This window comes from Mauremys reevesii, linkage group 16, assembly GCF_016161935.1.
Source record: "Mauremys reevesii isolate NIE-2019 linkage group 16, ASM1616193v1, whole genome shotgun sequence".
Lineage (NCBI taxonomy): Eukaryota > Metazoa > Chordata > Testudines > Geoemydidae > Mauremys > Mauremys reevesii.
In genome coordinates this window covers 8,055,752-8,077,776 of record NC_052638.1, presented here as the reverse complement: position 1 = coordinate 8,077,776, position 22,025 = coordinate 8,055,752, and the positions used below count along the sequence as shown (strand labels likewise).

The 22,025-nt window shown below is 57.7% G+C and overlaps 1 protein-coding gene across 4 annotated transcripts in view; it reads left to right on the top strand.

Annotated features, from left to right (window-relative positions):
* The first annotated feature begins 499 nt into the window (after nucleotides 1-499).
* The window catches only part of DOK4 (docking protein 4), a 44,414-nt gene continuing 22,888 nt past the window's right edge, over nucleotides 500-22,025 (top strand). For 3 of the 4 annotated variants that reach the window (XR_005588769.1, XM_039503045.1, XM_039503044.1), the window contains exons 1-2: nucleotides 502-692; nucleotides 13,809-14,075. Coding sequence is in view for 3 of the 4 variants with exons in the window: in XM_039503045.1 (XP_039358979.1) it covers nucleotides 14,010-14,075 (66 nt within the window). In the remaining variant the exon portion in view is untranslated. Of the gene's footprint in view, nucleotides 693-13,808; nucleotides 14,076-22,025 lie in introns of all 4 variants that reach the window. The other variant, XM_039503046.1, reaches the window with a different exon arrangement.

The window sequence follows — 22,025 nt, the reverse complement described above, 5'->3', positions numbered from 1 at the left end:
AAGTCCTGGTGGTCCAGTGGGAGCTACGCCTGCTCCATGGGGAAGGTAAGAGGTGAGGTGAAGAGAACAGACTCTCTCCAGACTCAGGCACTAGACTGGGACCCAGGAGATTGACTGTAAACTCCTCCGGTGGGGACTGTACTACCGGCGCCGCACCTAACCCAGTGGGGCCCTGATCTTAATGATCGGGGTTCGGTTCCTGGCTCCGAGGCAGACTCCTTGAATGGGTCCGTGCCTCAGTTTCCCCTCTGTAAAATGGGGTGGGATAACACCCCGTCCTTTCTGTCTAGACAGAGAGCTGGTGGGGGCAGGGGTTGGCTCAGTCTGTATTGTACAGTGCCTGGCACCCCAGGGCCCCCACCCTAAAATACCCCCGAGGAGAGGGGCCGAAAGGGGAGGGGTCAGGCTTGAGCCCGCCCTTTGCATGGAGCTGGGGGCCGCGCCCGCGGGAGCCGGGGAAGTGTGGCTGCCCCTCTCCTCGGAGGAATACGGCGGCGGAGGGGCTGGGCTGGGCCGGGCCGTGCCCGGGACCGAGCAGGGAAGCCGGGGCCAGGGCGCCGCGCTCTGCCCGTAGCGCCGCCGCCGAGCTCCCCGCCCCAGCCCCGGGCGGCGCGGCCCGGCCACGGGCGTCCCTGGAGCCGGGGCGCAGCGGGCTCGGGAGACGGGCAGCCGGGAGCGCCGGGGCCGGGCAGGTAGGAGCCGCCGCTCGCCGCCGCGCTGCGGGGCACCGAGCCCGCAGGAGCCGGGCGCTCGGGAGTCCCCGGGGAGCGCCAAGGACGGGACCCCTGGGGTACCCACCGCCCCATTCTCTGCTATAGGGGACCCGGATCGGGGTACCCACCGCCCCATCCCCTGCCAGGATCGGGGCACCTCCTAGGGTACCCACCGCCCCCACCCCTGCTATAGGGGACCCGTATCAGGGGTCTCGGATCGGGACACCCCCTGGGGTACCCACCGCCCCAACGCCTGCTATAGGGGACCCGGATCAGGGCACTCCCCTGGGGTAACCACCGCCCCATCCCCTGCTATAGGGACCCGCATCGGGACACCCCCTGGGGTACCCACTGCCCCCACCCTGCTATAGGGGACCTGGATCAGGGCACCCCCCTGGGGTAACCACCGCCCCCTCCCCTGCTATAGGGGATCTGGATCAGGGGTCCCGGATCAGGGCACCCGCTGGGGTACCCATCCCCTGCTATAGGGACCTGGATCAGGACACCCCCTGGGGTACCCACTGCCCCCACCCCTGCTATAGGGGACCTGGATCAGGGCACCCCCTGGGGTAACCACCGCCCCATTCTCTGCTATAGGGGACCCGATTGGGGCACCCCCTGCGGTACCCATGGCCCCCACTCCTGCTATAGACGACCCGGATCAGGGTACACACTGGGGTAACCACCTTCTCTGTCCCTGCTATAGGTGAACTGGATCAGGGCACTCCCCTGGGGTACCCACTGCCCCATCCCCTGCTATAGGGAACCGGATCAGGATGCTCTTTTCCATCCCAACAGCCGGGTGTAGAGGGGCTGTTTCTTTACAGCAGGATGTAGAGGCCTTGGGGCTGTTTCTTTTTAAAGGAGCCCAGAGCTGGAGAAAGAGTCCAGAACTCCCCTTCCAATGGTCCCCCAGACCTTTCCGGTCCCTCTAACACCATGGGCCTGATGAAGGTCTCTCCTCCTTAGGGGTCTGTCAGCTCACACCAGGGGGTTGGCCTGTCTCCTCTTTCTAAAGTAGCCCCAGGAAAGAAACGTCTCTCTCTGGGGAGCTCTGAGCTTCAGGCCTTGCTAAAGGTTTCCCAGGTTGGAGCAGTCCTTCCACCCCAGCACCAGAGCTGTGGGTAAAGTCCCTCCAGAAAGGTGCTCCAGATGGGGGGATTCCTCTGTGACCCCTGGGTGATCACATCACTGATTGTTTCCTAATTCACTTAGCCCACAGTCCGAGTCCCTCCTGTTTTGCTGTGTGTCAGAGCGGATCTGTTCAGTGCTGAGTCTTGCTGAGTTGTTTGGGTGCCCGCTCAGTGAAAGCAGGCCAGGAGCCTGAGTCTCTTCACCTCCCCCGATCTCAGCACAGCTCACCACAACCACCAGCCCAGAGAGGGACCCGGTGAGGAGAGTGGCAGTAATGCTCTGCCTCTCCATAGCACCGTCCATCCTAGGATCTCAAAGCACTTCGGACTCGGGAACTAGTTAAGACACGCAACACCTCTGGGTGGTATTATCCCCATTGCGCCAATGGAGAAACCGAGGCACAGAGAAGTTAGTGATTTGCCCAAGGTCACAAAGTGAGGCAGAGGCAGAGCTTGTGAGTGGGCAGGATGGACTCGGGGGCAGAATTTGATCTGTGCTTTTCCTTGAGGCAGTGCCACAGCCAGGGGATGAAGGCGCATTTCCCAGGATCTCAGGGACCCTGCATTGAACTTTTCCCATGGCTGCAGACATGTGAGCTGGGTCCCACCTGGGGTTGTTCCATCTGGCTTGCTAGAGAGACGGGGTCCCACCTTACAGAGCTGCAGGGTCACAGCTGGAGTCCCCCCACCTCTCTCCCAGGACATGCATTTAAGGAACCTGTAACTCCTTGTACCCGCTCTCCCCACCACCTTGTGGGTCGCACCCTGATAAGATCACGCTGCTTTAGGATGTGACTCTGCAGTGGAGACAATAAGGGTGTGGGCAGCACACAGGTTTCACAAACCCTGCTGACATGACAGTTCCTGGTTGGTGATAGGACAGGATGGGGGAGCAGACAGCTGGATGTGTGGCTTTTACTTTCCTAGTCCAGGAGAAACCCTGATAAGATCAATGTGCTGGGGGTTGGGGGCCCTCAGCAGAGACAGCAGGAGCCCTGCCTGGGCATTTCCAAAGGCCTCTGATAAGATAAGATCACCCTGCTGCGGGCTCTTTTCTCTCCCAAGGTTATTGGTTAACCTGCAGGATTCCTTGGCAATAGTGTTTGTTTAGAAAACAATCTACCCAGGAGGAGCCCAGGTACGGGATTCTCTGGGGTAAAAGGGAGTCGGGCTGGTGAGGAACCTAGCCCTGCTGCATGGGACCAGGGTTCGGTCTAGGCGGGGGGCCTGTCTCTGACCGGGGCTAGCACCTGGACTTCCAGAGGAAGGTGTCAGAACCCTGCAGTGGATGTGACCCGTAGCTCCTTCCTAAGCTCCATCCGCTAGTGGCCGGAAGGCAGGTGGTGGGGGAAAGGTCCCACTCTGCCGTATGATACCTCACTAGGGTTGGGCGGGTGAAGGGAGTGCTTGCTGCTTCCAACAACAGCCCCTTGTGTCTCTTCCAAGGACACCCCTGTCCGTAGAGGGGGTGTCTCCGGGGGCGACCCACCAGATAGCTGCAGCTGTTCTTGGAGGCTTTAGCGAGAGCGCTTGAGATTCTGCCGCAGTGTAGGCTGACCCAGACTGGAGGCCTGTAAGAGGCTAATCCTGTGAAACATAGATGTTGGAGACAGGAGAGACCCATTATTGTCCGGTCCAGTTCTCCAGTACAGGATTGTTCTCTATGGGAGAGTCCTTAGTGCTTTGTGGTGTCTATCTTTAAAAATCCTCTGCCCCGGGGTTCCCATGGTAGACTGTGGCCCCAGCTCATTGCAGCCCTCAATCCAGGATTCGTCCTGATGGCCCGGCTGCATTTGCCCTTCCCGCATGGGAGAGAAGTTTTCGCTCCCCTGGACTGACCCCGCCCTCTCTCCAGACCACCTCTGGAAATCCAGAGCAGGCAGAAGGTTCTCCTGGAAATTCGGGAGCTCCTCACTGAGCCATTTCCATAGCACCCAATTCGCTTCATCCCCACTGAATACAGCCGCGTTCAGTGAGAGTTCATAATTCCATCCCCTGAGCCCTAGTCACGCCCCAGCCGTCAGTCAGACTAGATAATTCCCCCTCCTCTTCTCAAAACCTAGGCTTGAGTGGAAGCGGAGGAGAGACTAAGACCCAGAGGCCTGCTGAATGGAGACTCTGTAGGCAAACAGGACCCGCGTCGTCCTCCTTACAGTCCTGCAGCTTTGGTCTCCAAAGGGGGTCTGGCTTTTGGTGGCCACCTTTGTTATAGAGAGGCCCAGGGACTCTTAGCTCGCTGTATTGAGCTGTCCATGTAAGGAGTCCAACCAAGCTGAGGTATATGGGCACCGTCGAAATTCTGCACTCGTTGCCTGTAACAAAACCTGCTGCACAATGATGAAGTGGGAGCTACGCAACCTGAGACGTTGACTCTGGAATCATAGAGTTTAAGGCCAGACTGGACAACCTGATCATCCAGGCTGACCGCCTGTACATCACAGGCCACCAACACCACCCAGCCCTGCACGCCAAACCCAACAACCAGCCAACTAGCCAGCCTCGGGTGGGAGGCTCCTGTTTCTCATGTCCCCCCTGGACAGGCTCTTCTCCTGGTTCGGAGACACCCCTGCCTAATAATTACGTCAAATTCCCCCCAGTCCCCTCTTACTCCATGAACAAGCTGTAGGGGGAAAATACCCCCTTCCCTATACCCCCTGCATCAGCAGCATGATGATGGTGTCCTATGCCACAAGGAGAAATCACTCGTGTATCAGGCAGGGGGACAGCACCTGGGGACTGCCAGACCCTCTAGACATCGTGATCCGTAACTGGTTACAAGTCACCTAAGTGTAGCAGACAGGCCCAGGGGGTGGGATAACTTAGCAGGCCAATGCTCAAACCGCTAAACCCAGAGTTGTGGGTTCAGCCCTTGGGGGGGCCACTTAGGGGTCTGGGGCAAAATCAGTACCTGGCCCTGCTAGCGAAGGCAGGGGCTGGACTCAATGACCTTTCAGGGTCCCTTCCAGTTCTATGGAATAGGTATGTCTCCATATATTTATTATAGGGCCCTGCCAGAAGGTGTTTACAATTTAAAGCCTGCACTGGCTGGTGTTGCTCTCACAAGCTTAGACTGGCTGCACGTGTGCCGTGGGCGTTGAGGTCTTGCTCTTTGGAAGCCGCTGGTCTCCATTTGGAGAGGTGCCGCTGCACCGGTTTCCCCTTTGAGTTGTCGCTCGTGGGCTCCTTCTGCTGTTGTGACTCCAGTTCTGCGCGTGTGTAAGTCAGGGGCCGAACCCTCCTGGCTGCACGGGAGCAGGAGCAGGCCCTAAACGGGAGCTGTGAAATCAAGGGGCTGATGGATTTGCCTGCACAGCAGCATAGGGGGCCAGACAGGCGCTGTGCAAAATTCCCTTACACAGCTCTGCCAACGCCCCTCAATCCTGCCCTGCAGCCCCCCTGCTATCCCAGCCCTGCCCCCCCAGCTCTGCCAACACCCCTCAGTCCTGCCCTGCAGCCCCCCTGCTATCCCAGCCCTGCCCCCCCAGCTCTGCCAGTGCCCCTCAGTCCTGCCCTGCAGCCCCCCTGCTATCCCCGCCCTGCCCCCCCAGCTCTGCCAACACCCCTCAGTCCTGCCCTGCAGCCCCCCTGCTATCCCAGCCCTGCCAACACCCCTCAGTCCTGCCCGGCAGCCCCCTGCTATCCCAGCCCTGCCCCCCCAGCTCTGCCAACACCCCTCAGTCCTGCCCTGCAGCCCCCCTGCTAGCCCAGCCCCGGGGCCTCCCTCCCTGACCCCTGCAGATGCCCCTCAGTTCAGCCCCGGGGCCCCACACCGTGCCCTCTGCTCGAGCACAGGCGGCTCTCACCTGAGCAGAGGCGGCCCATGCTGAGCACCGGTCGGGTGGTTTAATGGTTTGCACAAATAGGGGGTGGATGAGATTCAGAAGCTCGGTTTATCTGAGGCCCCCAGACCACAGGTTGTGAGCAGAGGCATTCGCCAGCCACTCTAGCCTGACCTCTAGAGCTTAGGGGTGCTGTATGCGCCCCCTCTCGCTGTTTCCTGCCCGATTTGCCCCCCCCCCCCAGTGTCCTCATGTTCTCTGCCTCCCCCTGCCCCTTGCCACTGTCTCTCTGCACAGCCCCTCCACACCTGCCTGCCGGCCTCTCTTCTCACTGCCCCGAGCTCAGACCGGTCCCAGTGGGTTAGATAACTCCATATCTCAGCGCAGCCCTGACCCGGTGCAGTCGGCCCCTGCTCCAGCTTCTTGCATCCTGAGCAGAGATTGCGGATCGGCTTGTCCGGCTCCCCCCCCCTTCCGAGCAGCGACTACCGGGGATGCTGGGGCTTGGGTGGGAGTGAATCCAGACAGGCGGCTTCACTCTGCCTTCCCAGCTTCTCATGATGACCTGGTTTTCTTGGGGGGAAGCTATTCCATGTCTTACAGTGCAGGGAGGGGGCAGCTTTTGGGTGTCTCAGCTGTGCTCATTGCTGCGGGGGCTTCCAGAGGAGAGGCTACTGCCACCTTGGCCTGCTGCTGGGTAATGACGTGCTCCTAGGGAAAGAGAGGGCAGGTCACGTGTAGTGTCAGGGCCAAAATGCAGGGGCCTCGCTGGGCAGAGATGCCAAGGCCAGCTCCTGGCAGGGGAGTAGACACAACAGAGGCTGTTTGAATCCTGATCCAGAGCCCGGGAAGGAAATTGAGCTAGCAGGCTCCCCTCCGGGCTTTGTCTCCTGCTCCTCTCTGGGTGGAGTGAGAGAGGTTTGTACTGAGCCGACGCCTCCTAACGCAGCTGGGCACCTGCCTGGGCTGGGCGGCAGGATTCTGGGGACCCGAGAGCCTGAACCAGCCTCTTCAGTGCCCTGCCGTGGGTCAGTGAGAGCGAACACGGACGCCCGGTGCTTGGTACGGTAGCGCTGCGTCCGGGGACCGTTCGTTCCGCCCCGTCCGTGTGCAGCTGAGCCCAGGGCACCTTCAGGAAGCAACAGACCTGGCCAAGCAATATATGTTCTGGGGCTCCGGACCAGTCCCATTGACTCCTTCCCCTGCCGTAGCTCGTTCTCTCTTGCACGGCTGCCAGCGCTCTGGCCAGATCCAATGCAAAGGCGCTGGGCAGTGGGGTTCCCACCCCTTCCCGGGTCCTGTTAGAAAGCCAGGCCTGCTGGGAGAGCTGGTTGCACCCTGGAAATGCCCCATGCAGCTAAAGCAAATGGGTGTAGAAGTGCCGCTCAGGGCTGTCGCGTGGTTTGGTAACGTGGGGCTTACACAGTCAAGAGGACGCGGTTGGTTCACAAGTTGTCCAGGCACTGCTGTGTTATAAAGGAGTCCCGGTGGGACGTTGCTGGGCTCCGACATGGTAATTGGTAGAGGGTAAAGGCCGAGGAGATCGCTTTCCCTGACATTAAGCCTTTTCTCCCTGTTCATTTCACCCTATTAACGCTGCTGCTCAAATCCCCTAATGCTCCTCCCAGGCCCATGGCTGCGAGAGCAAACCACAGTTTTAAAGCCCTGTCTCCACTGCACTCAAAGCCGGTTTGGGATTCTCACCTCTGACTTGGTTCCAACCAACTTGGCTGAGTTGGGTCCACACAGCCAGGGGCAGATTAGGGTTTTGTGGGCCCTTGGCCAGAGCAAGTGTGGGCCCCTCCCCACCCCTTCTGCCTGCATTCTCCCCTGCCCCGGCTTCCCCCCGTGCTCCAGCAGGCTTCCCCCGCTCCACCCACTCATCCGGAGTGAGTCTCCACTCCCTGGCAGGAACGCTGGGTGGGCGGAGTGGGTTGGGGCACGGGGGTGCCCATTTTTCTGAGGCCCCTGGGCACAGACCCCGTTGGCCCAGTGGCTAATCTGCCGCTGCACACAACAGCTGAGTTTTACAACACAGCTGTGTCTGTCTAGAGCGTGTATCCTCAGCTACCACACTTCCTCTTTGTAGCTGTGCATCTGGGAAAATCGGGGCAGCTACCCCACGGCGTCCTAGCAATGGGGAGAACGCCTAGAGGATGTACGCACATGGCACCAGCAACATGGGGCAATGCATTGTGGGACGTTCTGCCACAGGGAGGTCTGAGAAGGGAGGAATGGCCTGCTCAGATAGTCTGGCACAATTAGAGTCATGTCATTAGTGTTGGGCTTCCAGAGCTCTCTACACGAGAGGCTGGCTGCCCTAGTGCACAGAGCACTGGATTTGGGCTTGGGGGACCTGGGTTCTATTCTTGTCTCTGCCACTGGCCTGCTGGGAGACCTTGGGCAAGTCACACCATAGCTCCGTGCCTCAGTTTCCCCATCTGTAAAATGGGGATAATGATACTGACCTATAGAAAAGCTTGATATTATTCTCCGTAGTGTCATTTTGCAGCATAGATATTGTGCTGAACCAATTAACAGGAATCATGTGCCAGCCAGCAGTGAAGACAGGTTCTCACCTGCTGAGGCACTGAATTGAGTATGAGCCACGTGGTTTGCAGATGCAACCAGCGTTTAGAACCCACTGCACTGCCGGCGGGTCACACGCTCCGTTCCCAGCTAGGGCCTAGGTTTCCCCACCGCTGGTCGAGACCAGCTTTGGAATTCTCTTGCCATGGACCCTGGAACGGAGACCCAAGCCGCAGCGCCGCCTCTGGCCGTGTTTGGCTTCTGAGTGATTCTGTTGGTTTTTATGGGCGCTTTGAATTGCATGAATTATTTAACGTGCAGACTCCGTGACTTGCTGTGAGAGGCTCCAGCTGGGCTGGCGCAGGCAGGCTGGTGTGTGCGGTAGATGGCGGTTGCCTTTAGGAAGAAAGCAAAACGCTTGCTGCCTCCTTAGGAATGGCCCAAGGCAACGTCCATAGGTAGACTGGCCGCAGGACGTGGTAGATCAGATACCGCGGTGGTGGGCACAGTCTACAATCCCTGAGAGAGACAAGGTGGGCGAGGTGATATCTTTTATTGGACCAACTTCTGTGGGTGAGAGAGACAAGGGCTGGGATATCACTGCTGTCTCCTGGCTGCTTGGGGGTCCATAGGAAATGAGTTTGGTGCCCGAGCATCATTGTTCCCTTTTGGCTTTGCGGAGCGTGCGGGGAGCCTGGCACCCGTCAGGATCGGGCTCTTGGGAATGAACATCATCCCCCCCACACTCTGCGATCACGACTGGTGTCTTTGCTCTCAGCAGCAGCACTGGGTGGTGAATGCCCACGGGGAAGCTGGCACTGCCCCATGCCTTTCTAGGGCACGGAGGCCTCTCGTCTCTAGGGCTGTTGGATCTGGCGCCTCTTCACCAGCGCTGGGTGCGCTCGGCAAACCCACCCAGCGCTGCGAGCGCTTTATTCAGAGCACGCGGGGAAAACCACACGTGGCCGTACGCTGTGTGGGGCCGTGGCCGCAGACTCGCAGACGCTGCCTTGGAAGATAATTGCGTACAGCTCTCTAAACCATGCAGGGGACGGCATGTTTCATAACAGCAGAATGCCCTGCAGAGGCAGGAAAACAAGCCCTGTTTCCTTGTCTCCATTGTTTTTTCCCTTTCATCCCACATTTATTATGGTAGGGTTAGTCATGAACCGTGAGGTCCATGCATTAGTTTGCTATTGTAGGGGTGCTCATAAACCCTGATCTGCATCTGAGGTTTGTCACTGCCAGGTTGGTCATAGGCGCCGTGTTCTGGTTTGTTATTGTAGGGTTGCACATAAGGACGGAGCGCCACGCGCTGGCTTGTAGCGATGCACAGAGGTATGGGCTGTGGCACGCCCTAGTTTGTTGCTGTAGGGTCGGTTATAAATACTGAGCTGCCTTCAGTGGTTTGCTGCTGTTTGCCTGTTCCTGGAAACGGTCATGGAAGCCTTTGCCTGGGAGATACAAGGCGGCTAGGGAGTCACAACAGGTGTCAGGAAAAAAGGGGAAATTGTTGGTACGTTTCCTCCCCTCCCCTCCTTTGACAGTGCCCCTTAAACAAACAAACAAAAACCACCCACAGGTTTTATGTCTTAAATGCAAGAGAAATGTGTGTTGCAGACAGGACTGCGCTGGGGTAAAACAGAGCCCGTTTCACAAGATAACGGTGCCTCTTGCAATAACAATCCAGGATTGGGCTAAATAAAGATTCACCCCTTCCCCATCGCAGCCTGTTCCTCTTGCCAAAAGCTGTATGGGTTCTGGGCAGATAAGTGTCCAGGTGGTCAGGGGCTTCCCGGGAGTTCTCAGAGGCTCTTTGCTCTGCAGATTTCCTGTTGAGACACTTGTGGATCAGAGTTTAGATCTGGATCTAAACGTCCCTGAAGCCTGAGAGCTTTAGCTCCAGCATGCCGGTGTTGGAATGGGCAGCTGCACACTTCCTGTGTTAAATGGTTTCCTTTGTTTGATTAAGGAACAACAATGTAAAGAAAGAACAAAAGTAAAGTCTCTGTCAGAAAGAGCATGGTGTGTGCCTCCCCTCTGGAACAGGCTGCAGCAGCAGCTCTGAGATCAATATGGCTGCTGCCTCTGCAAGTAGATGAATTTCTTAGAAATGTAAAAGTGCAGGAGGCAGAAAACAGGCATCGCCATTTCCAGTGTACACAGCCCACGGAACATGCTGCTGAGTATCTGGTGCTGCCTGCATGCGGCTGGGTTGGAAAACTGAGAGAGAAAAACCATTCTCATGGGATAACAGCAGCTCCACTTCTGGCCCTAGCCAAAATCAGGTAGCGCCACAGTGGAAAAGTGATTTAAAATGTGAGTTAAGAAGGTCTGGGATGAGTAATTTTGGGCTGGTTCTTGTTCTACCCAGGCCAGTTTGCCAATCCTACACAGAATAATGATGCAACAGTGAAGGTTTATCTGCGAAACATTGTGTTTTCTTAGAGGGCGTCTCAAATGCCAGGTGTTACCGCCCAAGCGAGCTGGGTGGCAGTGGCTTGGTGAGCTGGGACTTGTGCACCCGGATCTAAGTTTCCTTTTTCAAAAAGTCTCAAATCCCTTGTGATTGCAAAGAACTTTCAAAGTGGGACCAGAGTGTGAGTGCTGTAGCGATATCTGCCTTGGGCTGCCTGAACTTCCCCATTCATCTGAATGAGATGATGATGATGAGATGTTGATTCTGAAACCTAACAATGGCTGGTTAACTGTCAGCTGTTTCATGGCTGATCAAGGCATGCAGTAAAGGAAACAGTCTCACAAATTATGGAGCCTGCTGTGAGTGGAGTCTAGTTTGAGTGTCCAGGGGGTGGGGCTTGGTTTGTAGCTTGGGAGAGTACCACGACATTTGTTTCCAATTCAGTCCCTGACTTCACTCTCCCGCAGAGGTAGCATATTAGTGTCAGGCTTCATAAGAGAGAGACAAAGCCAAAAAGGAGGCGGCGGTGAAAGAAAAGGGAGAGAGGGAAATGTCAGAGCAGGGAGGGTTGCAATTCAGTGGTGTTAAGGGGCCAGTGAGACAGGCTGGAGGTCTTGAGGGACAACGGAGAGGTGGATGGTTGGACAGGAAGATGATGTGCGGAGATGGAGGGGTGGACAGATGCGCCAGGTGGAAAGCTGCAGGACCACACTTGAGCTCCTGGCATTTCCACTCTCGTTGCTTGAATGTGCCAAACAGGCCATCCCATCTGTTCCTCATTAGGAGCTTGAGGTCTCGGAGAGATTCATTAATGCTGCACTGCTGTCAGCTCTGGCAGAGAGAATCTCATGGCACAGACATTGGTGTCCCTGTCCCACCCTTGCCTTGCTAGTCTACCTGGCGCCGGGAACCCCGCTGTGGTGTTATAAGCTCTGATGATTCATGCCTCATGCCAAGAACTCCTCCCTCCCTGCTGCTGTTCTCCCACTCCTGGCACCGGGATCTGCACCCTTGCACTGGGAACCCGATTCTGATTCACTAAAGCAGCTCTGGCGCCAGGAAATCCACCCAGCTGCTGGTAACTCAGCCTTGGCACTACTAACCCAACCGCCCCGGAGCTAGCAATACAACGTTGGCACCGGTCATGCACCCCCGGGGCCAGTACCGTGATCCTGCTCTGTGCCGTTACTCCACCCTGGCACTAGATATGCATAGCACTGCTCAGTGCAGGGCTGCCTGCCGGCTCCGCTCCCCAGCGGAAAGAAGCAGGGTGTGTGTGTGACACACAGAGAGCTCTGAGCAGCAAACCTTCAGTGACCGACTTTCCTCCCTGAAACAGAGAAAAAATAAAACCAACGTTATGATCATTTCACAAACGCAAGCAGCCCCTTTGGCCCCGACGGGACTGCTGGCACGTCAGCTGATTGCGGTTTGGCCCTGTGTGTGCACGAGGGCTGGTCACGTAGCAGTGGCCCGTAGCCACCCTGGCACTGGCATGGCAGCACTGGATAGAAGCGAGTGCCTCTCGGGGGGGGGAGATCCAGGAATTGTTCTGTGCCATCTGTCCATGTGCTGGCATCTTCCTCCCGTCTCTGGCCATGGGATTCTGGCACTGTCTGCTTTCTCCTGGGGTTGGTAATCCGGTCACGGTGCCAGCCTCTCCGTGCTTGTGCCCATAACTCCATCTCAGGGCAGAACACTGTATGTTGGTCACTCCATTGTAGTGTCAGCAATTCCTTTGAATGGGAGTTCCTAGCGCTGACCCCTTGTGGCTGTGAAAGACCCCACAATGTTTTTCCTAAAAGCCAGGGCATTCGCTCCAGCGTCCTGGTCCTATTCCAAACAGCGTAATTCTGTTGTGCTTGCGTAAGTCATCCCTCCCCCCACCACCTTCAATGTAGTGTCATTCTGCACTTCCTGTCCTAAAGTGTCGTGTGCAGCCTATGGGCCTGCCTACAATACAAAATCAGCTGGGTCACTGGACCTGGCTACATCCCGCTTGTCTCCTGACACAATTCCAATATTGTTGTGCCTTGTCGTGTAGATGGGACCTAAACCCATGTCTGCTGCAGCCCTCCTGCCGCACAGTTCAGTGACGGGGGATCAGATATGCTTGGGTTGGTATCTAACAAATGTCTCTCATTTTTGAGAGCTGTCACTCATTTTCATCCCAAAATGTCCTACATGCCCCACTCTCGGAGAATTATTTGACAGAAATAAAGATTTGTGCTCCAGAGAGTCTAGAGGGTGATTGATGCTAAAGGGAAGCCCACATAGTTTAAGTTTCCTACATACACCATGTTTAAGTGCCGGTCATTTTGGGGGTTCATCAGGCACTGCTTTCCATGTTGGGGCCGTGGCAGACTGAAAGGCATGCTTAGGTCCTGTCCGTGCTATGGGGTGGAACAATGTTTCAGACACGACACAGTGTTGTGACTTGGTTGCTCTCGCAATGTAGACGGGCCTGTTCTGTAAGCTGTCAGACAGCTCTTGTGTTCCACCCCAGAGGTGGCTGCATTTTGATGCAATGAGATTTGACTGGCATGAAAAAGCATACAAGTGGTGCAAAGGTATATTTTAAAAAAATATCTGTCTGAGAGGAACAAGTGACACACCGTTTGGGGGCTTGATCCCCTGTTTGTCAGAAGCGTCCAGGCCTGATCGGCTGGTACTCACTATGGAGCATGTGCCATCTCTGCCAGCACTTTGCTGGCTCCCATGGTCAGTGGTAGATGGATTGTCTTGGGATACAGTCGGCTTCTTCACTTGGTCGGAGTGCTTTGGGATCTTTGGAGACGAAAAGGGCTGTAGATCTGGGAGATGACGTCATTATTTATTAGCTCAAACCTCCTGCTGTCCTGCGACGACCCCTGCGCTTTGATTTGCCTCGGTAGTGCATTAAAGCTTTGGAGAGCCTTCATCAGAGATGATTTCCCCAGGGCCCTCAGCGGCCTGGAGGTCAGCCCCTGTTACATCCCTGCCGCCAAGTCTCATCCCCACACACCTGTCTCCGTTCCCCTCTTGGATCCGCAGCAGATTCACAGGCATGGGAGAAAGTTGTTCCTTGTGCAGCTGGAGGAAGAATCGAGGGGTTAACAACTGGACTGTTCCATTTCTCCTCTTCTGTGTGATGCACCTTGGTTTTTCCCGAATGGTTCAGCCAGAAAGAGGAAAGCGGGAGGGGGGACCAAGGGGAAGATGTCACTATCTCTAATCTGTCATTTTTATTTTACAGCCAGTGCCAGGGAGGAGGGGAGCGTGAGGCTGCTAGGACAATGCTGAGGAGGACCCCGACCCGGACCCCGGGGAGGATCTGAAAACAGGTGAACGCAGAAGGAGGAGCGAGGGTGGGGGGGAAAGACGGACGGAAGGAAAGCAGGCGAGGGAAAAGCCTGGAGCGCCTTGGGAGTGGATCCCGGCTGCAGAGGGCTACGCCATGGCTACGAATTTTAACGACATCGTCAAACAGGGCTACGTGAAAATGAAGAGCAGGAAATTGGGGGTAAGTGGGGAGGGGATCGCGGGGATTGTGATGCATGATTCGTTATCGTTAGCTTTGAAGGTCTCTCCCCCCCTTCTCCCTGCTTTTGAAACACCGGGGCAGCTGCAAAATGCAGAAAGACCTCCCCCCCGCGTTCCTCTTTTGTGTTGAGAGCATCCTTGCAGGAGATTCTGTCTCTGGGTTATGCCCGAGCATCCTCCCCAACCCCGGCTTGCTCTGAGCACCCGTTCCCAGCACTCCTGTGCCGTGCGTAGGGGCTGGCCGCTGTCGCCGGTCATCCTGGGGCCGGGTAAAGTTGCAGCAGTGGCGTTTCCACTGAAAAGTCGGGGGGGGGGGGAATGAGGGGGGTTGTCCTTTGAATTCAGCTGTGGGAATCTCCCTCCGAGAGCAAAACTCGGCTGAATTTGGATCAGCCCAGCAGACAAGCTGTGCCTGGATATTTTTTTTTTTAAAAAGCATCTGACCCCCTGGGTTATTTATAGGCTAAGGGGGAGAGGCGAGAAGATGGCTTTGCACTTGTTGCTTTCTGTGTAATTCCGGAGGAATTTGGCACTGTGGTTTGTGCTTGTGCTGTCCGGACCAGGAGGCTGCGGATTTAAAGCCACGATTCAGGCCTAGCGGCCAAACCCAGCCAGAACCCTACACCCTGGTCACCCCTGGGCCCCTTCTGTGCCACTGACTGTGTTTGCACATGACGTCAGCACCAGCCAGGGAATAGTTAAATCTCCCGTTAGGTCCCGAGCCTGTGCATCACCTGGGATCCCTGGGAGGTTGGTTGTGCAGCCGGAGGAGTGTGTGGGTGGAAGTCGGAGGAGGGGAGGTGTACATGGTGCTGTACTTCCCTGTAGCCCTGAGGGGGATGGGAGATGGGGGGGCGGGGGGGAATGTGTTAGCAGGTCACTGATTTCGGGCCCAAAACCGGGCATGCTCCGCTCCCATGGATTGCAGTGGGGCCTTGAGGTGATTTCCAAGGACTGGGTCCTTAGCGAGAGAACCGGGGTCGTCGATCTGCTTACGGGCGTCGCGCTCGCCGCATGGGCCGAGTCCCAGGAGCGCTGTGCCCCTCCGGAGCCGAGGCGCAGGGGTGGCAGGGGGAGCTGCTGGTAGAGGGAGGTGCAAGTTCCTGCTCCACCCTGCCCCTCCCCCAAAGAGCAGTTCATTTTTCCACCTGTCAGGCGAGAGGCAGGTGATCCCACGTGACTGGGGCTCCCCAGCTGGTTGGCTTGACCCATATTTTAGGCAGAGTTGGTGGAGAGCCGGTGTGCTTTGCATTTCAATGGGGAGGCGCCCTACCGGGATCTGTTCTTAAAGGGGTCAAACTGCAGTTGCTGAGACAAAGAAACCCCCAGCCGGGCGCGGAGGAGAGGGGTGGAGCTGTGGGGCGGCGCACGGGCCTTTCCCCCCTGCAAAAGGAGGTCAAGCCCTGGTTCGTGGCAAGGGCAAGATCTCAGTCTGGCTGTTAAATAAACCATCGCACAGATGATTTGGCCCTGAGTGGCACCTCTGCTCGGGCTGGAGTCAGGTCTGGGGCAGCACAGGATGGATGGACTCTGGTGTGGGGGACCAGGGTTGGAATAGCAAGGGGGGGGGCTGCGGGGCCTCAGCGGAGCTGAGGGTTTGGGCCCAAGCACTGGGCTAGAAAGGGGAGCGGTGGGTTGGGATTTCAGGGCCCTGGCAGGGTGGGAATCGCAGGGCACCCACGTCTCGGCTCTGGGGGGTTGCGGCTGGGCCTGGCTGAGCTGTTTGAGGGCAGGGTGTGCACAGTGCCCGGGCTCTGGCCAGCTCCATCAGCCCTAAGTCATCCCTAGCTAATGTCACCCAGCCAACCCGCCTGGGCACATTCTTCATCCCGGCCCCAGCTGCCCTGGGTCCCGCCCGTGGGGAACAGGAGCTGTGGGGAGCCCAGCAAGCATCCTGATGTTCCCCAAGTGTCCACCCCGCAGCTGCCCCTGGGCCCAGCTTGTTCCTGCATCTGTGCTCATGGCCCCATGTTGGAGCCAGAGCTCCAGCCCTCCCGAGGGACTGACTGCCTGTGGGTCTTGGCTTTAAAGTGGAGTTACTGCTGCTGGGCTCCAGCCTGTGCCACAGGAAAGGAACAGCTTCTGCCCCCTGCCTTACGGGGTGAGGGAGGAGCCTGGCCTCCCCACGCTCCCTGGCACTTACTGCCGACTTGGGGCTGATTAGAATGGCGACCTCAGGGTGAAAGGCCTTGTTGGTCGTCCCGGGGCCCTGTACCAGCCGGATCTCTGCTGTGCCCTGCTGACCATTGCCAGCTGCGATCCTCTCCTCTTGCCACTGAGTGGGTGCGGCCCTCTGCTGAGCCACCGGACTGGAGCCGTCGGGTGCATGTGGTGGATCTGTGTCTATATTGGGCGTGGTCAAGTGAGACAAAAGAGGTTTCATGGCTTAGTGCTTCTGTAACGTATTCACCTGCCCTTCGCCGACGTGAGGGATTCAGCCTCCCAAGCTCTCCTCTGAGATGGGTATCTCTAGCCCCCTTATGCAGCTGGGGAGACGGAGCCCCAGAGCTGAGGGAGGGGGACAGGCCAATGTTTTCCCAGAGTGGCTGCTTGAGGCATCCGGGTGGGTCCCCGGAGGCATCTGAAACCAGTGGCCGCTCCTGGAGCTTTCCCTGCATGCTCAGGATCTGACAGAGGCCTTATCGACGCCGGGAGCTGTCAGCAATTCTCTCCGCGCTGCTCCAGCATTGGGGCAGCTTCAGGGGAGGGAGCCGGGGGCAGCTGAGATCCAGCTGTGGGGACGCCGGGCGTCTTGAGCACGGAGGCCAAGCGCGGCTAACGTTGCTCCCGCCTCTGGAGCTGTGCTGCTGGATGGAGGGAGAACGTCTGACTATCTTCCATGCTGGTGCAGCCTCAGCCTCCTTCCCATGGTTCCTGCTCCTGGCGCCTCATGCCTGTGTGCCAGGCTCCCCTGTCCTCATTCAAAGCCCTCCTTTAAGGGGCACGGCTGCTGTGAAGCCAGCGAGCGTTGGCCAAGTGCTGCCGTCGGCATCGTGTGCTGAGGGGAGCGAGGTTCTGAGGGGTGGGCCTGGGGCCAGCCTGGCAGACGGGAGTGGGTCCCCCAGTCCTGTGTGGCTGGCCGTGCGTGTGGCACGGATACACGCTGCCTGTCGTGCTAGGGCCGTTCGGTGTCAGTGCTGCCCTCTGCAGGACTGGGTAGGACTCGGCCCAGCCCGGGTGCCCATGCTGATGTGCAGAGCCGAGCATCCGCCACGCTCTCTTAACGCATGGGGCAGTGGCCTGGTGCCTCCTCCTCCTAAGGACACAATGCGGCCCTGGGCCTGTGGCTGCCTCTGGCTCTCCTGGTTGGCATTATCTGCCCCGTTACATGGTGAGCTCCTCAGGGCGGGCTGTGTCTCCTGTTGGGTCTGGCACCATGTAGCCTGCTACTGCCACTTAACAACACTGCGAGGTTTTGGGGTTCAACCCAGACCAGTGGGGGTTCTGTCCTCACCTGCCCTGCCGTTCTGGGGGCATCTCATGGTGTGCTGCTGTGGCTCACAGCCCGGATCCCAGCTGCCAGCATGCGGGTCACAGCCTGGCTTCCACTGCCCGGTTACTGTTTGCAGAGTGACTCCAACGCCTTGCCCCCGGTCCCAGATTTACCCCAGTCCGCCTGCCTGGGTCTTGTCCAGCCCTCTCCTGGGACACTCACAGCCGTTAGTAAGTTCATTGCGTCTTTACAGAGTCAGTGTGCGGCAGCTCGTTAATGTAACTGGCCCTCATTTCAATCCCAGCGTTGGGTTGGTTTGGATCAAAAGTAAAACAAGTTTATTTAATCCAACAGAGAGGATTAAGTGATGCCAAGTATAAGGAATAAGGATAGACGCAGGTTACAAGCAAACAGAAGTGAAAATACACTTCTAAGGCACAACGTTGTTTCAGAGAGGGACAATCTTTGGTAAGTAGGGTGACCAGATGTCCCAATTTTATAGGGACAGTCCCGATTTTTGACCCTTTATCCGATTACCCGCCACCCCCTGTCCTGATTTTTCACACTTGCTATCTGGTCTCCCTATTGATAAGCAGGTTTCTCACCTACACTCAGCTCCCCGAGACGTCAGCCTCTTTGGGCGACGGAGCCAACGCTCTGCGATTTTTAAGAGCTCTGGAATCCCCCAAGTGATAGACGCCCCCCACCCCGGTGTCTTTTTGCTCCCCTTGTATCACCCCAAAGTTCATTCTTCAAGCTTCCTGCTTATCTTCCTTTCTTGTGGACGTCCCATCCTCCTGCTGATGCGTGTGCAAAGGGACTTCCACCGTTTTGATTCCAGGCTGCTTAATTTACATTGGAGACAGGTAGATAGTGGCCACCCATCCTGTCTGGGGGAGAACCTGTTTCTCCCTTTGTTTGGTCTCAGACTTTAAATCACAATATATCAATGAGGATCCATAAATCCTCCTACCGTGTTAGTGTCTGCATTTTACAATGATAATCAGCAGTGCGTCACAGGCTTTTACAAAAGACCTCACTCCATTTGCTGCTGTAATACAGTAACATCGTATACAGTCAGTTGCTTCAATTGCTTCTCATTTGAGTTTCGGACCCCCTGTCTTTGTCTCCCCTACTCGCTAGGCAGATGCCTTTCCTCACCTTTTATGTAAATTGACCTTCCGTTGTCTCTGGTCACATGTTGCCTAATTTACATCAGAGACGCTTTCAAGCAGGTGGAACACGTTCCTTTGTCTGCGACAGGCGTGGCTTAGGCCAAATACATTTTAAGGACATCTTTGCAGCATGAATCTCTGAGGTCCTTTGGGGGTTTACCGTACGTACATCGTGTGAGAATATTAATGATCAGTGAGTGATTAGTTTTCCAATGACGTATGACATGCCACCTTTGGGGTATATATCATGACCACAGCGTGTTCGGTGTAGTGAGTATGCCCGGCCTGCCAAGTTGCTGATAAAAGTAGCGAACCCCCACTGGGCCTCTGTCACAGGCACCCAGGCCGGCACAGACAGCCGGCTCCTGCTCTCATTGAAGCCATCTGTGGTGCATGGAGCTGCAAAACTGCAGTGCCTTTGCTTTCTGAGTACTGCTCCTTTAAATTCCTACACGCGCTGACTGTGGAGGCAGCTGCGGCATGACACACACACTGTGCTCTCTCCTGTGGAGCCTTCATTGTAGTTTGTTCCTGATTATTTATTTTTCTCCTTTAAAATAAAAGGCTGACAGGAGCCTGTTGGATGTGGCAGGACAATGCGGTTGACTCCAGCCACGGCCAGGGAAAATGACCGGCACAGGACATATGGGATCAGTTCCTTGCGCTGTCACTTAATCTGGACCTTGGTTCCTCATCTGTAAAATGGGCACATTGATTGGTGTGTGTGAGGCGCTTAGCTACTGCAGGGCTCGGGCCAGCCGTGTCCAGACCTAGACTAGCATCCCACTCACAGAAGCCTCTGGTATCGTCGTCTTCTCTGTAGCCTCAGTGTGAGTGGGCTGGAGCCCATTTCTGACACTTCTGCTGCTTGTCAGGAACCCCCTGAAAGGAGGTTCTGTTCCCGTCAGGGGCTGGTACTTCTCCAGTCGCCCAGGTGCTGCAGACACACCCACCTTGGAGGCAAGAAACAGTCAGGCCTGGATCCTGTAAGCCGGCGCTCTGTGTGCAGAGGGCTGCAGGACTGGGCCCGCTGGGGTCGTGGGAAGTCCGTGTTCCCTGGACCAGCCCTCTCTGCAAATTGGCTCTCAGAGCCTCACTAGCTGTGGGTGTCACGGGCTCTGAAATCTGCATCGGGGGCTAATTCTCCCAGACAGCTCAGTAAGGATGTTTTCTTAGGAGCAGCCGGAGATTCGCCGGAGGCGGGCCTGGGCGACCGGGCTGGGAGGAAGTGCTACGTGCCAAACAGCCGCTGCACTCCCAGGGGGCTTGTTATGTGTCTGCAAAGCTACGGTGCTCTGGCTCCCTGCGTCTGGGCTGTCCAGAAACCTGGTTGTTTCGCACAGGCTTTCATCCTTCAGATGCAGGGATTGCTCACCGCGCTCCCTCCCACACGGGTGCAGAGCAAGTCTGGTTATACGAAACCAAACTCGGGAGGAGATGTGATCAGCACAGTCTGGCGGCTCTGGCGGGCACTGCTGGGGGGAAGCTCGCAGCAGTGTGGACTGGCTCTGGCGGGCACTGCTGGGGGGAAGCTCGCTGCAGTCTGGCCTGGCTCTGGATGGGCACCGCTGGGGGAAGCTCGCTGCAGTCTGGCCTGGCTCCGGCAGGGCACTGCTGGGGGGGAGCTCGCTGCAGTCTGGCCTGGCTCCGGCAGGGCACTGCTGGGGGGAAGCTCGCAGCAGTGTGGACTGGCTCTGGCGGGCACTGCTGGGGGGAAGCTCGCTGCAGTCTGGCCTGGCTCTGGATGGGCACTGCTGGGGGGAAGCTCGCTGCAGTCTGGCCTGGCTCCGGCAGGGCACTGCTGGGGGGGAGCTCGCTGCAGTCTGGCCTGGCTCCGGCAGGGCACTGCTGGGGGGAAGCTCGCTGCAGTCTGGCCTGGCTCCGGCGGGGCACTGCTGGGGGGAAGCTCGCTGCAGTCTGGCCTGGCTCTGGCAGGGCACTGCTGGGGGAAGCTCGCTGCAGTCTGGCCTGGCTCTGGCGGGGCACTGCTGGGGGGAAGCTCGCTGCAGTCTGGCCTGGCTCTGGCGGGGCACTGCTGCGGGGAAGCTCGCTGCACTCTGGCCTGGCTCCGGCCGGGCACTGCTGCGGGGAAGCTCGCTGCAGTCTGGCCTGGCTCTGGCAGGGCACTGCTGGGGCGAAGCTCGCTGCAGTCTGGCCTGGCTCCAGTGGGGCACTGCTGGGGGGAAGCTCGCTGCAGTCTGGCCTGGCTCTGGCGGGGCACTGCTGCGGGGAAGCTCGCTGCACTCTGGCCTGGCTCTGGCGGGGCACTGCTGCGGGGAAGCTCGCTGCAGTCTGGCCTGGCTCCGGCGGGGCACTGCTGGGGGAAGCTCGCTGCAGTCTGGCCTGGCTCTGGCAGGGCACTGCTGGGGGGAAGCTCGCTGCAGTCTGGCCTGGTTCTGGCCCAGCAGCTGGCGCTGAGAGCGGGCAATGGGTGCGAGGGTGCAGTCCCTGGGACTAGCTCCGTGGGCAGACAGACAGACAGACCCTCTGGCTCAGCAGCAGAGCAGGGAAGGGCCAGTTCATCTCTTTTCCTCCAGCAGCCAGGGAGCAGAGCAGGAGCCGGTTAATTTCATGCGAATTACAGAGAACAAAGGCGGGGAAGGTGAATGGCTGGGAGGGAAGTGATGCCGAGGGCTGGCAGGGAGAGGAGAAGGGGGGGGGGGAAAGGGGGCAGCTCCCCCCCCTGAACAAAACCACCAGGAAGGAGGGAGCAGGGGTCGAACTGCTGCAGGGAGAGGACCAGGAGTGGGGCTGCTGGGGCCTGAAGGGTAAAGCAGCCAAGGGCCTGTGCTAGGCAGAGGGGGCAGGTGTGTGCCCGCCCGGGGGAGCACTCGCACTCAGGCAGACATGGCCGCTGCTCCGGCTGCCACTCATTAAGTGAGACTGTGCTGCAGTTAACGCTGGCAGAGTGACGGGGGAGGGGCAGGGCTTGAGCACCCCAGGGGAGCAGGGGGTGGGGCAGGAGAAGCTGTAAATCCTCCACTCCCCCCAAATCCAGATTAGCCTGCAGGGCGAGTCCTGGGACTCTGCAGGGACTAGGGCAGACGCTGGCGCAGGCAGGGAGGGACCTGCTGCCCGTTTACCCTCCAGAGAGGAGCCAGACCACAATAGCCCGTCAGTCTGCCCCCCACGGTCACTGGCATCTGGACTAACTGGATTCCTATTGTAGCACCTCCTGCCCAGAGTGCTCGACAGACACTAATGAGTTAAATCCCGCCACCCCCGAGTGGTATTATCCCCCAGGGAAACTGAGGCACGGGAGGGCCAGAGCAGGGGCCGTGGCTCGGGCATTGCTGATTCCTTGGTCCCGGGCTGAGATTGC